The 14,725-nt window shown below is 34.2% G+C and overlaps 1 protein-coding gene across 3 annotated transcripts in view; it reads right to left on the bottom strand.

The window, feature by feature from the left end:
* LOC149782522 (hemocyte protein-glutamine gamma-glutamyltransferase-like) overlaps positions 1-14,725 on the bottom strand; it is a 227,220-nt gene that overhangs the window by 30,473 nt on the left and 182,022 nt on the right. For all 3 annotated transcript variants that reach the window (XM_089933950.1, XM_089933951.1, XM_089933952.1), the window contains exon 3: positions 2,863-3,045. In XM_089933950.1, the coding sequence (XP_089790076.1) occupies positions 2,863-3,045 (183 nt within the window). The remainder of the gene's footprint in view (positions 1-2,862; positions 3,046-14,725) is intronic.

Below are 14,725 nucleotides of genomic sequence, written 5' to 3'. Positions count from 1 at the left end.
TCACGTCCAATGTTTACATGTGGTGCATTAATATAAATATGTTAATGAGGGTTGTGGTGTGACCGTTGAGTCCGACGTACACAGTTTATATGCGTGAGCAAAGAAAAATAACAATATAAAACGTCGCATAATAATGAGGTATTATCACATTTAATACATGGATGTTATGAAATTGACAATACATAATTAATATGTATTGCAAGAAACTGTTTTATTTTCATCAGTTCTAATTTTGACAAGTTATATTGTAAATAATAAAACGATATTGGCTATTCAGCTCTACTGTAGTTATACTTAGCACAATCTGTAACGAAGAGTAACATCTTTCTTTAGATTATTCATGGGTAATTAGAGATCTGTGTCACTATCGTATATAACTATTATTTTCTTCGGAGGAGGTGAAACTGTGTGTGACATACTTGTGTTGTCCTTAATACTGATTGTAAAATTACCCCCGTGTATAATAGACCCTCCAAAAACGGACTCGAGCGGTTAACCATGTGCTAAACTTTCAAATTCACGGATTCTTTGAACATTTATTTTTCTGTCCTGGAAATATGGCAAGTGCTACAGTGAAATTTGCTTATGGATTAATGTGCTGACGGATAAATTATTCCATCTGGCTGGTAAGTGTATTATTTGTCATTAAATATTGTAGGTATATTTTTGATTCAACCGGGGCACAGTGGATATGCTTAACAAAATTAGAAAAAGCATGTTTTATATAACACTTTTCTGGCTGTTACTAGGTTTTCCGTAGTTGTTTAAGAGAGTAGGGAGGCTATGAAGTGTATAGGTCTATAGTATATATGCATGGATCAGTGTTTTATGTTATATTGTTCATTTCACACAGCATTGAGAATTTTATCCTATCTGTAGCAGAGTCATTTTTCAGGTCAACGTCATTAAATGTAGCTAACAGTACATAATTTGTTTCAAACGAAGTGTTTAAAACTAGTTAGGTAGCTTTAGCTACATTTAATGACGCTGATTTAAAAATGTACTGAGCTAGGCCTGCATATAGGATAAAATTGACCATGCTGTGTGGAACAAGCATAATACCAAAAAGCTCGACATCATATGCGTTTATCTTTGTCTCTCTCGAAATGTTTTTGTATGGTGTGTTCTCAAAGATGGATTTAACCTAAGTTACTATGTTTTTGTTATATATTTGTTCCTGTTGTTGTTGTTTGATTTTTAGTACAGCTACGTCAGGCACAGCAGAAAACAAGGGTTTCTTTTTGTTAAAGTAGTTCTGAGCGCGTGGACACCTTGACTGAGAAGATTGGTCTGAGATGACTGGACTGAGATAAGACAGATAAGGTTAGCAAAACAAGTAGATTTCTCTGTCGCATGGGTGAGAAAACCCTACATACAGTAACTTCTTCATGGATCACGTTTTCTTTTCAAAGACTTGTATACGTTTCTTCTTAAAACTAAGATGTCTTTCTTTTGTGTACGAGATTTGTTTCTAGTGATAATATTTAAAATAATTCATGCTTTGGAACGACGAGTGCTGGTGCCAAACGATGAGTCTTAGTTATTCGTCGTTCTTACCATTTTAAACGAGAACCTATCCGGAATATCTTAATTTATTACGGATTCTTTTTTCCTTGTTTCATTTGTTTTATCTCATTACTTGCAATTTCCAGAACTACTGTTAGAAACTGCGGTACCTCAGTGGTTAGTGCATTGAACTTGCGACCGAAAGGGAGCGGGTTCGAATCCTACAATTGGGCTAGACTGGATCGACTAATGTGGTGTGTCCTTGGGCAAAGCACTTCGCTCCAATTGGCTCGGTACTAAAAAAGACTACTTTTGTCGTTGTGCCCTGAAGCACCAAACCAAACCTGAATTATTGATTATTGGGACCTCGTCACATTTCGCCGCATCTGTTGTCTTTGCTCAATAAATTGACATCAATAATAATGAATTGTATTGGTCTGCAATTTTTATCTACAACGTATTATAAGGGTAAAATTAATGTTTGCGACAGTTAACCACATTCTCTGCTAGGAAGTTATCCATAGTCCTATGTCAACGTTCTACATCGGAGTGATTCAAAATTAGCTGTTGTGTTTTTAATGGCACGTACCACTTACATAACATAACAGGAAGCGCTATTTAAGATGTGCATCTATCACAGAAGTTAAAGAGAGGACCACATACCAGCATTTCTTTTTATTGTCTTGCTTTTTGTTCTTTCTAATTTTATCGAAAACCATAATTTCGTTCAGGAATTCAATATACAATCCTTCAATTTCAGTATCTGCCAATATACTGACTACTATTATATCCATATTTAGAATTATTCTATTATGTGAGATGAGTATCGTGCTCGATGAATTGCCATGGCTTTCTGCAAAGCAGTGCTGTTCAGTTCAGATAGTAATTACTAATTTCAGGGAGGTGTCCAAATAGGTGGCAAGACCACATAGTAGCACGCGCTGTGTAACCAAAACACCTCTTGCAGTCCATCGTAGAAGTGACCATCGTTGTTTTTTATGGTTTTTTTCTCGTAGACTGTAAGGAACGTAGTCAAGATTTGCAAAGTTTCTCTGAGAATGGACTATATGGCTATGTTTTTGATGCATATTGCTTTTATTATTCACAAAATAACTCAATAACTATATCTTCATCACAGAAAAACGCAAGTATTGGATTTTATATATTTAGTTACAAGGTAAACTACGTTTTGAAATGAAAACAATACAGCTAATTTCGCAATAATTGAAATACGTCAATGCCATTGTGATAGGATACCTATAAATACGACAGACCCAGATCTGAGAGTGCATCATACGATGGTATATTTGGGTCTAAACAGTTTTCATGTCAGTAGTAAATACGGTGGGCATGTACCTGTAACGAATTTGAGAACAATCGTGTCATCTTGCCTAGAGAAGGTCCTATCGAAGATGATACTTATGTCAAAGGCTTGTCCTCGTCTCAGTAACAGGTTGGGGATTTCATACTCCTTCGTGCGATGGGCAAGTCTGTTTAGACACCGATTAAGATCCACCGATTTTGGTTTCAGCTGCCCCTCTATAATAAGAATAATTTGTTAATGTAGAACAAAGGCAGTAATAATAGCATTTGTGTGGCATGTAGTAGTAGTAGTCGTCGTCGTAGTAGTAGTAGTAGGAGGAGGAGGAGGAAGAGAGCGGTAATCGTAGCAACTATGGTGCTACTACAACTACGACGACTACTACAACTTTGACTAAATTAATAATAATATTAACATTAATAATAATAATAACAACGATAAACCGTGAAGATGATTGCAGCAGTAGCAGTAGTAGTAATAATGGTGTTGAAAGTAGCAGCAGCAGTAGCTTTAATATTTTAAATGAATCCAATTAACTACTGATGGTGTATGTAGCCTTTTCAAGACACACAAAAAAACAAGCACTGCTGAAAAGGTGACGATGACAAAGACGAAAAAAAATGCACGTGGCTACAATCATACAACGAAGCGGAGAACAACACTAAATACATTGAAAAGAAAGTCTTCAAATCAATAAATGTATCGTTACTTCGATAGGCATGCGATTTGTTATCAATTGTTATATCTTTTCAATGTACTGTAGCTGTTCGGAAATTTAAAAAAAAATTCAAACCTTAAAAGCAAGCACACTATATATTTCGTGATTAAAGACAATATTCACTAGTGGATGACTGTAGACAACAGCCAATAGTTGATGAATGTAGACAGGAGCCACTTATAGATGACTGTAGAAAGGAGCCAAGATGTGATAGCCAATAAAGCTATTTTAAAACGTGATAGCAAGTAAAGCTATACTAACATCATATAGTTACTAAGGCTATTCTAAGATTTGAAAGTCATTAGAGCTATACTAAAATCAGATAGCAAACAAAGCTATACTAAAATTAGATAGCCATTAAAGTTATATTAAAATGAGACAGCCATTAAAGTTATATTAAAATGAGGCAGCCATTAAAGTTATATTAAAATGAGACAGCCAACAAAGTTATACAAATAATTCGACAGCCAATAAAGTTATACTAAAATCAGATAGCCAGCAAAGTTGTACTAAAATCAGATAGCCAGAAAAGTTAAACTAAATATTAGATAGCCAATAAAGCTATACTAAAATTAGATAGCAGAAAAGATGTACTAAAATTAGATAGCAGAAAAGATGTACTAAAATTAGGTAGCCAACAAAGTAATATTAAAATTCGATGGTCACAAATTCTATTCTAAATGTACACAGCCAATAATCATACACCAAAACTTGATAGCCAATATAGCTACTAATATTAGATTGATATATACTATCAGATAGCCACACAACCAGTAATATGATTAGATGACCAGTGAAACTATACTTAGATTAAATATCCAGCAAAGCCATTCTAAAATTATACATACAATAAAATTAGATAGCCAATACAACACTATACTATTATTGTTGCAGACGAACAATTATCTTCAGATTCTGCTTTTGCCTTTTAATCTCGTGGAAAAGCGAAATAACGGCCTACATGATTATTGGTTATTTATTTTGAATCTTTTCGAATCTACTGTTCTTTTGTTTGCGGCCACTGATTAAAAACAATATCATCATTCTGCGCAGGCAAGCAACTCTAGTTGAACCGAACAGTAACGATAATACCCTATCGGTGTTGATAGGATAAGAATATCCGGAAGCAGGCAAGCAACTCTAGCTGAACCGAATAGTAACGATAATACCCTATCGGTGTTGATACGATAAGAATATCCGGAAGCAGCCAAGCAACTCTAGTTGAACCGAACAGTAACGATAATACCCTATCGGTGTTGATAGGATAAGAATATCCGGAAGCAGGCAAGCAACTCTAGTTGAACAGAATAGTAACGATAATACCCATTCGATGTTGATAGGATAAGAATATCCGGAAGATATTTATTCAGTACATGCATATAAAGACGCTCTACATCTGCCGTTGACTGAACTCTACAGAAAACGACGCATATCTCAGCCTCTGAGCTCAGTCTGAAACAATATCTTTGCTGAATAATAGCCTTTGGCAGTGAGAATATGGGTAGATGACAAATTCTTTAAAGATAAAAAGCAAGACGATAATAGTTCAATATAAACTGGAATCAACTATAGAAATTTCCATATTTGAAAATATTATAATATGAAAATATGCTGACAAGAAGCCATGCATTATATTGTGTACACAATTACTCTGCTTTTATACATCAAAAATGTGTGTGCCACGTTAAAACTTTCATCCGATGTTATCTGGAGAACCTTTAAAAGTCATGATGGCATTTCACACTAGATAAAGCAATTTTATTCGCTTCTCTTGAAAAAAGTTCAGATTGCAGTGTATACATTTTGTTCTTCCGAATAAAATATTTTAAACAAAAACAAGCACATTACTCGAAAGTATGAAAACATGTTGTGCTAAATTAATCATTAAAATGAAAAGGTTTTTGTTTACGGCATGACAAGAACTGCAAGCGCTGAAAGTCATTGATAACTACGGCCTCATTTACAAAAGTTTTCAAACGTATCACCCCTCGGTTTGTTGTCTGGCAACATATTAGTTGATGTGAATGAAACAACCGCCTTCGAAAAGAACAGAACGCTGATACCTTGTGAAAAGTTAACGGACGTAACAAAATAACGTCCTTTGATTACAGGTGTCCGCTGTATAGCTCCCAAACATGGAAGTGAAATATGGAAGAGGTTCATCGACTGCCTTCCTAAGCAGTTGATCTTTTTGTATTTGTCAGCTGAAGTAGATTTCAGAGAATAACAGAGTGGAAAAAATGAAAACTGGATTTTTATTTTTCTCTAATGGCCAAAAAGTGACATCGGAGGATATGTAATAGTTCAACATTTGTAAGGAACATATACATTTTTCGTACAGTAGACAAATATTTAATATATGTATTTATTTTTCAATCCTGAAGCTTTAAGGTTAAAGGCATGCTGTTTTCTTCTGAGCAGGTGTTGATCCATTCTATCAGTAGGGTTCCAAGTAAATATCGCTGTTACTCCGCCCCATAAAACATTATTTGATATCCATCACTAAGGCAAAATGATATACAAAAGTTGTGTAGATAACGAAGTACCAATACTTTTGCCTCAACATATCGTACGTACAGGTCTGGTCAAACTACCAAAAAAAATACCCTGATCTGCCGTCGCATAATGCGCCGACAGGTCATTGTATATGTTGCTTGTTTTACTGATTACTCCTAAAATAAACTATAAAAAAAACAAACATCGATCTGCCTTAGTATTATACGACGACTGATCACGGCCGATGCAGTTAACACATATGCACGCGTATAAACAATAATTGCCCTTAAACTTTGTGTGGGGTTTTAAATTTGCGTGAATTTCATTTTCAAACATGAAACATTATCGTTCTTTGGGAAGCTCACCATTCTTAGTAGCAGTTCATGTTCATGCTGCATGACGTGACGGTAAAACCATTAGCTTCCCCATACCGTAATAAGGATGTTTAAACGGCACAACTTGTTGGAAACAATGCAACGATGTTGTACTAAATGGAAAACTTACCTTGTGTCTTTGTTAAGCCACATATATTAGAAATATCCAAACGATTATAAGTGAAAATCTTCAGATTCGCTGTCTGTGACGAGTTTCCTGCTTTAGCAAAAATTTCCGTTTCTTGCTGTACTAATTATTCGGTGATTTTACTCGTCATAATGGCACAAATTATGACTTTTGGGGGGTTGGTGGGCAGGGAAATACTTAAATCTTTCTGAACATTTCACAATTTTTGCCACGAACGTTTTGTACGTAATTAATTTTTTTTTTGTGATAAACATTACTTATTGAAAGAATGACACGTTTTTCAGCATGTTTATTCTATGATTAAAGTATAGTTGTATTTACAGCATCATCAAAACCGAAACAGGTTTAAACAAATTGACGGATAACGCCTTGGAAAAGAAAATGCAATCGAACGCCATTAACCTCAAGCTGGTTACTTGGTAACAGTCACTGATTTGCTGTTTACTTGGTAACAGTCACTGATTTGCTGTTTACTTGGTAACAGTCACTGATTTGCTGTTTACTTGGTAACAGTCACTGATTTGCTTAGAATCAATCGACAGCTTATGGGTCATATAACAATTTTATCTTGCAATCCTGAAATATAGCCATTACATGGATATACGGAACGTTATTAACTGGAAATATCGTTTTATGAAAGAGAAACTCACATTAGTTCTCAGCCATTAGAGCAAATATCCTTGGCAATAAAGAAACTATATCAATTCTGCCAATAGACAATTGGTCGCAGACTTTGACACATGCTGAAATGTCCTGGGAAATCAAACTTGCCTTCACTACAATGTTTTGGTGTGTTCAATAAGCAACTGGCAACGGAAATTACTCTTTGCACATACACCCACAACACAAAGCATATCTAGGATTAGGTATAGTTGAAAATTCTAAATATATGTCACATGAACATAAATCGGGAATAATCGTTACAAAATATGTTTTCAAATAAAAGGTTATATTTGTTCTCGACATTAAAGCAAAAAGAAAACCCTCCATTATAGAGTCCAGTAAAGCAAAACTATTACTTTCCAAAAATATAATTGCCAATAGATTCTTTTGGAATCATATATCTGTCAGGAACCCAGAGAATCGTCACGAGGAACCTTTCACGGTGCAAGTCTCGTACTGAGCGAACCAAACACCTGCATGAGTGTCTTGCTATACCAGATTTTCCCCATTTCTAAGGACATCAATGCAACAGTTGCTCTCATCTGAAAGGTTTTTAAACGAGCATATACTACAGTATTGTTCTCGAATCACTTAATGTCCGCACATTTCGAACCTCTACTTTCATACTTGCATATTTTTTTTTCTTGTTTCACATTTGTTTGACTCATTAGTAAGTTTTATTTAAAAAGCCGAATATTAGTACTTGACGCCGTCATGTAAATACAAAACCCAATCTGTACCCCAATACAAAGAATTATTCCGATCTAAATTTACTAAACACTTGTACCTAAAGTTTTCCAGAGAAATTCGCATGTTGATAAATTAAGGAGCATCTATTTAACGAATCTAATCCAAGCTGTCATCAAGTCTCGTGAATACTGTATATTATGTCATCTGCTCCTAGAAATTGGCTAATTGATCAGGTTGAAAAACAAATTCCAAACACCCGACTCCCCATAATCACTAAGATTCAACAAAGTTATAAAAAGAAACGTGAAAACAAACAGCACAAGCCCTAGGTTTTTTTTACAGTGTTTATTACTGGCCTTCGTAAGAAAAACACACACGCACACACGCTGTATATATATATTGAAAAGTAGTACAGTCGTCTACATTAATCAAATTTAACTTCTCCAAGCAATGACAACCAAGAACGATACCTATTGACGACTTTGGCAACGTAATATTGTCTATTTTGCTAATGCAAAACTATTCACGAAAGGAATATAGATTCCTTCTTGATTGGACCGCACCGGTGGCTTAAGTGGTTAGAGCATTCGCCTTGGATGCAGGATATTGCGGGTTCGAACCCCCGGCCGAATCATACCGAATACTTATGAAAATGTTACTTGCATCTGCCGCGCTAAATTTTCAGCATTCAAAAGTTAGTTTTAGGACTGGTTGGCCTGGTGACAGGATAATGTGACTGGGTGGACATGACAAAACTCCAATACATCTGCAGCATGATGCCCCAGTGCTAGACTGACACACTACAGACATCGTAGCGGTATGAATGAAAAATTATTCAGCTAAGTTAAAACCACTCACACACACTCACGCACACACACACTCTATATCCGGTCCTTGATAGACGGCCATGTTAGAAAACTGTCGTAACAGATGTGTCTAGTTAAGAAGAGTTTTGTTTAGCCATAACGGCTGATAATCAGAAAGTAGAATACAATGCAATTTACTCTATGTACGTTTTACCATAATATTTTGTGAAACTTTGTAAAAATTAATTATGTTATGAAACCAGGACAATAACATGTGCATATGCGTAAGTTGTAAACCCGCATCATCTGAGAAAACGCTAAATGGCGCGTTGTCTTTTTGCTCAGCTCTGTTAATTGAGGGCGTTGTTTTTTTTTTTTTTTTTTTAAGTTTACATCCTACATTATGTGTATTGCGTGGGCAAGCCATGTGCATTTATGTTATGGTATAAAATATTGAATATAAAAGGTTGACTTCTTTCTATACAATAAAAAATATACTGTAGACTGTAATATAATCACAACAATCGTAACATTTACATTTCGTTTCCCGCCATTAAATACTGCTTTAAAAAAGGAAAATTTCAAACGCTCCAACCGTTCATGCTGTTTTTCTAGCATGACACTTTCTTCGATATAATGTGTGTGGCAAGTTGTAATATGTTAAATGGTTTATTTTATGATTCTAATAGCCGTTGCAAGCTCCTAGCCTGGAATTGTCTTTGAAAAATATCTTAAATAGAAAATCTCATTTATTCTCAACGTTAAAGCAAAAGAAAACATCACAACGTGAAAGAAAATAAAGGCACAATATTACTCTATTGGTGGAATAAATGGATATAAATTCTGCTCCATGCTTTCATCGGTGGCAAGATGGGGAAAAACGCCTTCGGCTTTCTTTCCGTTTGGGTTTGATAATTACTCGTATTGTATTGAGAGTTACGATCGTAAGTGTCGCATCTGTTCCGGTGTTCGAAATTATTTTCTTTTTCGTGAAGCTGTCTTAAGCCATAATGGCAGAACTAATTTGGAGTTTTGTGCGACAAAACGTTAAGTAATTTAGCGAAGAAAATACAGATCTTGATTCTAAAAGTGACCAGCCCTGAGATATGAATACTGAAAGTTAAGCAGATAATTTTTTCAAAACAAGTAAACAATGTGCAGACTGTGTTGCACCTGCGTCCACGTAAAAACTGCGTACTTCAATTCATTAGTTTATTGCTATAAGCAGTTATGTTTATTTAATTTGTATTGTTTGTCAGCTTTCCTAATAATGATATGACATGTACACCTGTCTTTTGTAACTGACCTTTGTTCAAAATGAAGTTAATGGGTGTACCTGACCAGTGACATTTCTTTAGTAAACAACATAATACATAGCTAATATTTCTCTATCATTGTGGATTAAATATTCTGATCATTATTAGTAGCAAAAGATGTTTTAACTTCAAATTGAGTTAAAGGTAGGTCCTGATTCTGACCTAAGAAAGTTCCAGAATGACAGTATTTCCATAAAATGGTAATTGCTACCTTGATCAAGTAGAGGGGTATATAATCTTATTAACCTAAGAATTATTAATTCTTGCATTGACATCTCAAGGAGAATTATTCTTATTGTTGTGTTCAGTTTTTAATTTGGCTGGATTTATTAAGGCAAATTATTATTCACTGTAATTACAATGTACTCATTAATATTCTTGGACTATGACATAAATTTGGAATTACGAAAAATTCAGATAATGGCGCTTTGGGTTATATTATTATGATATATCAAAAGACAGCTAGCACGAGCCACACTCCAGGTCATTGGCACATTATCACATTCGAGACCAGGCACATCAACACATGTAATATTGGAATTTATTTGGAATGCCACCGGAATTAAATTGGAACTTTATACATTTGGACTTGTGATAAAACTTTTCGGACTATTTGGTATTTAACATCATGTCCCACCCAGTCACATTATCCTGACACCAGGCCGATCAGTCCTAACACTAACCTCTTAATGCTGAGCGCCAAGCGAGGCATCTGTTAATACCATTTTTAATGCCTTTGGTATGAATCGGCCGGTGTTCGAACCCGCGACCTCTCGCATTTGAGGAGGTCAATACAAATTCAAATCGATAATCGCAAAGAGGTGAAAGGGAGAGGATGGATAAATGCAAACAATCTTTAAAATACATTACTTGAGATAAATATATCTCGTATTTTAAATGCTTGACACACAAATTCAACTAGTGTACATATTTTATTATTTTTTGAAGTTATCAATATAATGTACTTGTGCATGGATGACATCTTAGCATACATAAGACATATAAAAGAACATAATATTCATCTTCAATAGTACGGCTGTCACAGAGCACACGATATCTCTCAAATCTATTGATTATATTGTTTCCATATCTTCCAGATTCAATTCTCATATTATGTGAAGGGAAGGCACTCGGAGTTTTGTCAAAGCTGATTGATGTTTATGGTTACACAAGAACTTTTTTATAAAAAATCTTCGGGGTTGAAATCAGTCTTCATATGAACCTATGGAGGGCACAGTTTGTAAGATACGAAAGCATCTGAAATACTTCGCTCAAAAACCGGAATAAAGTTGGGGCAATTTACAAAGTCTGGAAACATTTACACCTCACTAAAACCAAATGTGTTTAAAATATATTTTAGGAGTGTAACTCAATCGATACTTTTATTTGATTCATTTTCAGTATACAGCTTGCCTGCATCCAGTGCCCATATAACTATTTCATAACAGTTAATTCTTAACCAAAATTTAACTTAACATTTACGTGAGATTCTTTCAAGTTCGCCGTATAGACCGACATGAGATTAGATATTTTTAATTCACATTTTAACAACTTTCGTTGCACTCGTTCGATGTCCTGGTGAAATCGCACACCTCTAAAGTGTAATAAAAATTAGAACAACATAAATATCAAAAGGTTTCAAAAACTTTAAGTAACTTTTGTTAAAAAATATAAATAAGCAATATTAATTTCCTATAGTGCTTTATCAGCCAGTATCTGTTGAGCTTAGGAAATTTTTCATTACTCGAGAAAACAAGACTAAGGTAATAGAAAATTTCAACCACGCCAATACTGCTCCCGGCTATATTTCCTATTTAGTCCTGACTTAATAGACGACCGTTTCTAAAGACCATAACTTTATCAAGATTAATATTGAAAATCCATTTATTACAGTAGTCGTGCAAATTATCCACGAACCTTTCTTAGACTTTTCTGAGAATAACACTAAATAAAAAATAATTACAACTCGTCTAACTCTATACCAATATATGTATATTTTTTTTATAAAAAGATCTTCAACAAATAACTAAAACAGTATCATAACATATTACATTTTATCAAACCTACTCTAAACAAACAAGGGCACTACCAATACCACGATGTGAAACCCGATTTAACTCTCCTGTTCATGGAACGAAAAAACAATTAATATTTTGCCATTTACCTGATGTATAAAACCTTCAACCGCAAATCATTTTTATAAGCACTATCAAATGCCATTTTAAAATCTACAAAAGAATCTTGTACCTTGACTTAAATATACGGTCATTAGTCCACTATATATATATATAGTATACGTTAAATTGTTTCTTCGTTTGAAAATGATTCATTTTGAATGTGCTTGCAAAGTATATCAATATTGAAAAATTGTTAAGGAGAAACACTTTCAGCAGAATTCACACATGTTAATTTCCTAAAGAAATGCCAGAATTTTCTGGGATAACTTTTCATACTAAATGACTCTTGTGATAATTTCTTTTACACTGGAACTTTGCGTTTCTTATGTACTTGTTAACAAATTTCTCTTTTTTTGAAACATAAGTAACATATCCGTTTCTCTTAAATTCTTCCGAAGATTCATAATTGGTCCAAATAACGCTTGTATCAACTCCCTACACTCACTGCAAAACCATATTTAAATTTGATTTGGTCCTATATTAAGTAAACACTTTCAACATTTTCACTGTATGATTTCATAAAGTTTGTTATTTCAAGGTAATTTAAGATATCCGTAATTTCTCTCACAACTGTATCTGTATTTGTCCGGGTCATGAGCAGAAATATTGCCGTACATATGTCAAATTGGGCCTTGCCGCTTTCTAGATCTTGAAGGAATGCAGCAGCATGTTGTAGCTGATTTGGATCTATTTGGCGTTCACGTAACGACAAAAAAAGCACTACATTTCAAAGCAAACTTCAAAGGTGAATGCTCAGAAAGGGTTGTAATATCGTGGACATAAACATCGGAAATTAATAAAAGTAGTACCATCAAAAAGTAAAATATAACGAGGGCCTGTGTAGGTAACTTTACCTATTTCAAGATTCCTGAATAAACACTACCATTATCTATCATCAATCCAGTTGCTTTACATAAATCAAGCAGATAAATAAATATTTGGAACATTTATACATACATAAATCATGCCTAGTTAGCTATAAAGAAACTGTCGTAAGTTCCAGCATCTACTGTGGAGAATATTTTCGTATTTAAAAACAGAGGGCCAAATACACAACTACAACAGCTATAAACATCCCTTGGTACTCGGAAATCTGTGGGCCACAGGAAAACATGTATCAAATAAAAAATTGTAGAAATAAAAGTGAGTACTGGCAACACTTGAAAATACTGCAAGTAAAATGACCTAATTGCAAATTGTGTCTCTCATTAACTAAAAGAAAAGAAATTCTTATTCAATTTTATTAATCTCAAATTTGTGTAAAGGAAAATGCTAAGGTCAGCAAAAAAGTGTACAGAACCTTTAAAATATTTAGCCACCTACCACCTGCAGTAAATTGGTCACGCAGGTTGTCTTTTGTGTTCTAAATTATTTTTGTCATCAATATACCACGTTTCTTTGTGTATTTGATAAGAAAAGTATTTGATCTTCATAATGTGCAAGAATATTCTAAGGATTGTACATGTTTTACCTTAATATTTAATTTAATTTACCTCTTACAGATTTTTAACATCTTGTTGCCGTTATTGTTATCGCCCTGAATGTTCACATTGTCTGGAAGGTTTCATCTACCCGAAAATGTGTGTGCAATTTTTCATTGTCGCATTGTTCGAACTGTAGCTTTACTTGGCACTATGTAACCTCTGTTTTGTTGAGGTATCGTAAAACGCTAATATACACACACACATAAACCTGTGCAAATTTGACAAATTTTTAATACTCATTATGCTTTCATTTTATGAGCAATTAGTAACAGAGCATTTCTTTTCAAACATGTGTGTGCAATAACCCCTACTTCAGTTTAGATAATCATAAAGGAGTACAGCAAAAGCAAATGAATACCAATTTGTACGTTTTATATGATTTTGGACTGCTTCGTACTCTAGAAGCGCAAAATGACGTGGTTTTAAATTATAAATCATATTAAATAATGAAACAGCATCATTCATGTACAATTGTAATAATTACAATAACAATCTTGCGAGTTTGGATTGCTTGCATCCATAGTTATGTATATATATCAATTTAAAAAAAGTTAAAGACCAATATTTCACAAGAGATTATCTATAACATCAACCGTAAGAAAGGGAATACACAACCCTCTAAGTTTTTACAGGCTACTATCGTTACTATACTCGTTATTACTTGAAACCTATACATAAATCACAAGTTATTTTTTATACATCAAACAACTGGCCCAAAAATGTGAAACAATCGCATTACCTTTGTTTTCATTTCCGGTAAAGCACCTCAGCATTTCGATTACCTCCAGCCGAAAACAAACTTTTCATTGATTCTGATCAGATTACTGTCACATCCACTGTCTGAATTCTCTACTCCGACGAAGTCTTGATTGTAGTTAAGATAAGACGAATTTGAAATAAAATAACTGAATAACATAAGCATCTTCTTTAGCTATCAAATATCGACTGGAGACTTATTTGCATTGTTTCAGACTGCTTTTCTTCAGTTTGTGGTATTTGTTTCTCCCATTATCAAGCTGAAGATCA

This window comes from Sinohyriopsis cumingii, chromosome 15 (assembly GCF_028554795.1).
Source record: "Sinohyriopsis cumingii isolate HCF-2022 chromosome 15, ASM2855479v2, whole genome shotgun sequence".
NCBI classification, from domain to species: domain Eukaryota; kingdom Metazoa; phylum Mollusca; class Bivalvia; order Unionida; family Unionidae; genus Sinohyriopsis; species Sinohyriopsis cumingii.
The sequence above is the reverse complement of the archived record's forward strand: the minus strand, read 5'-3'. Positions and strand labels throughout refer to the sequence as shown.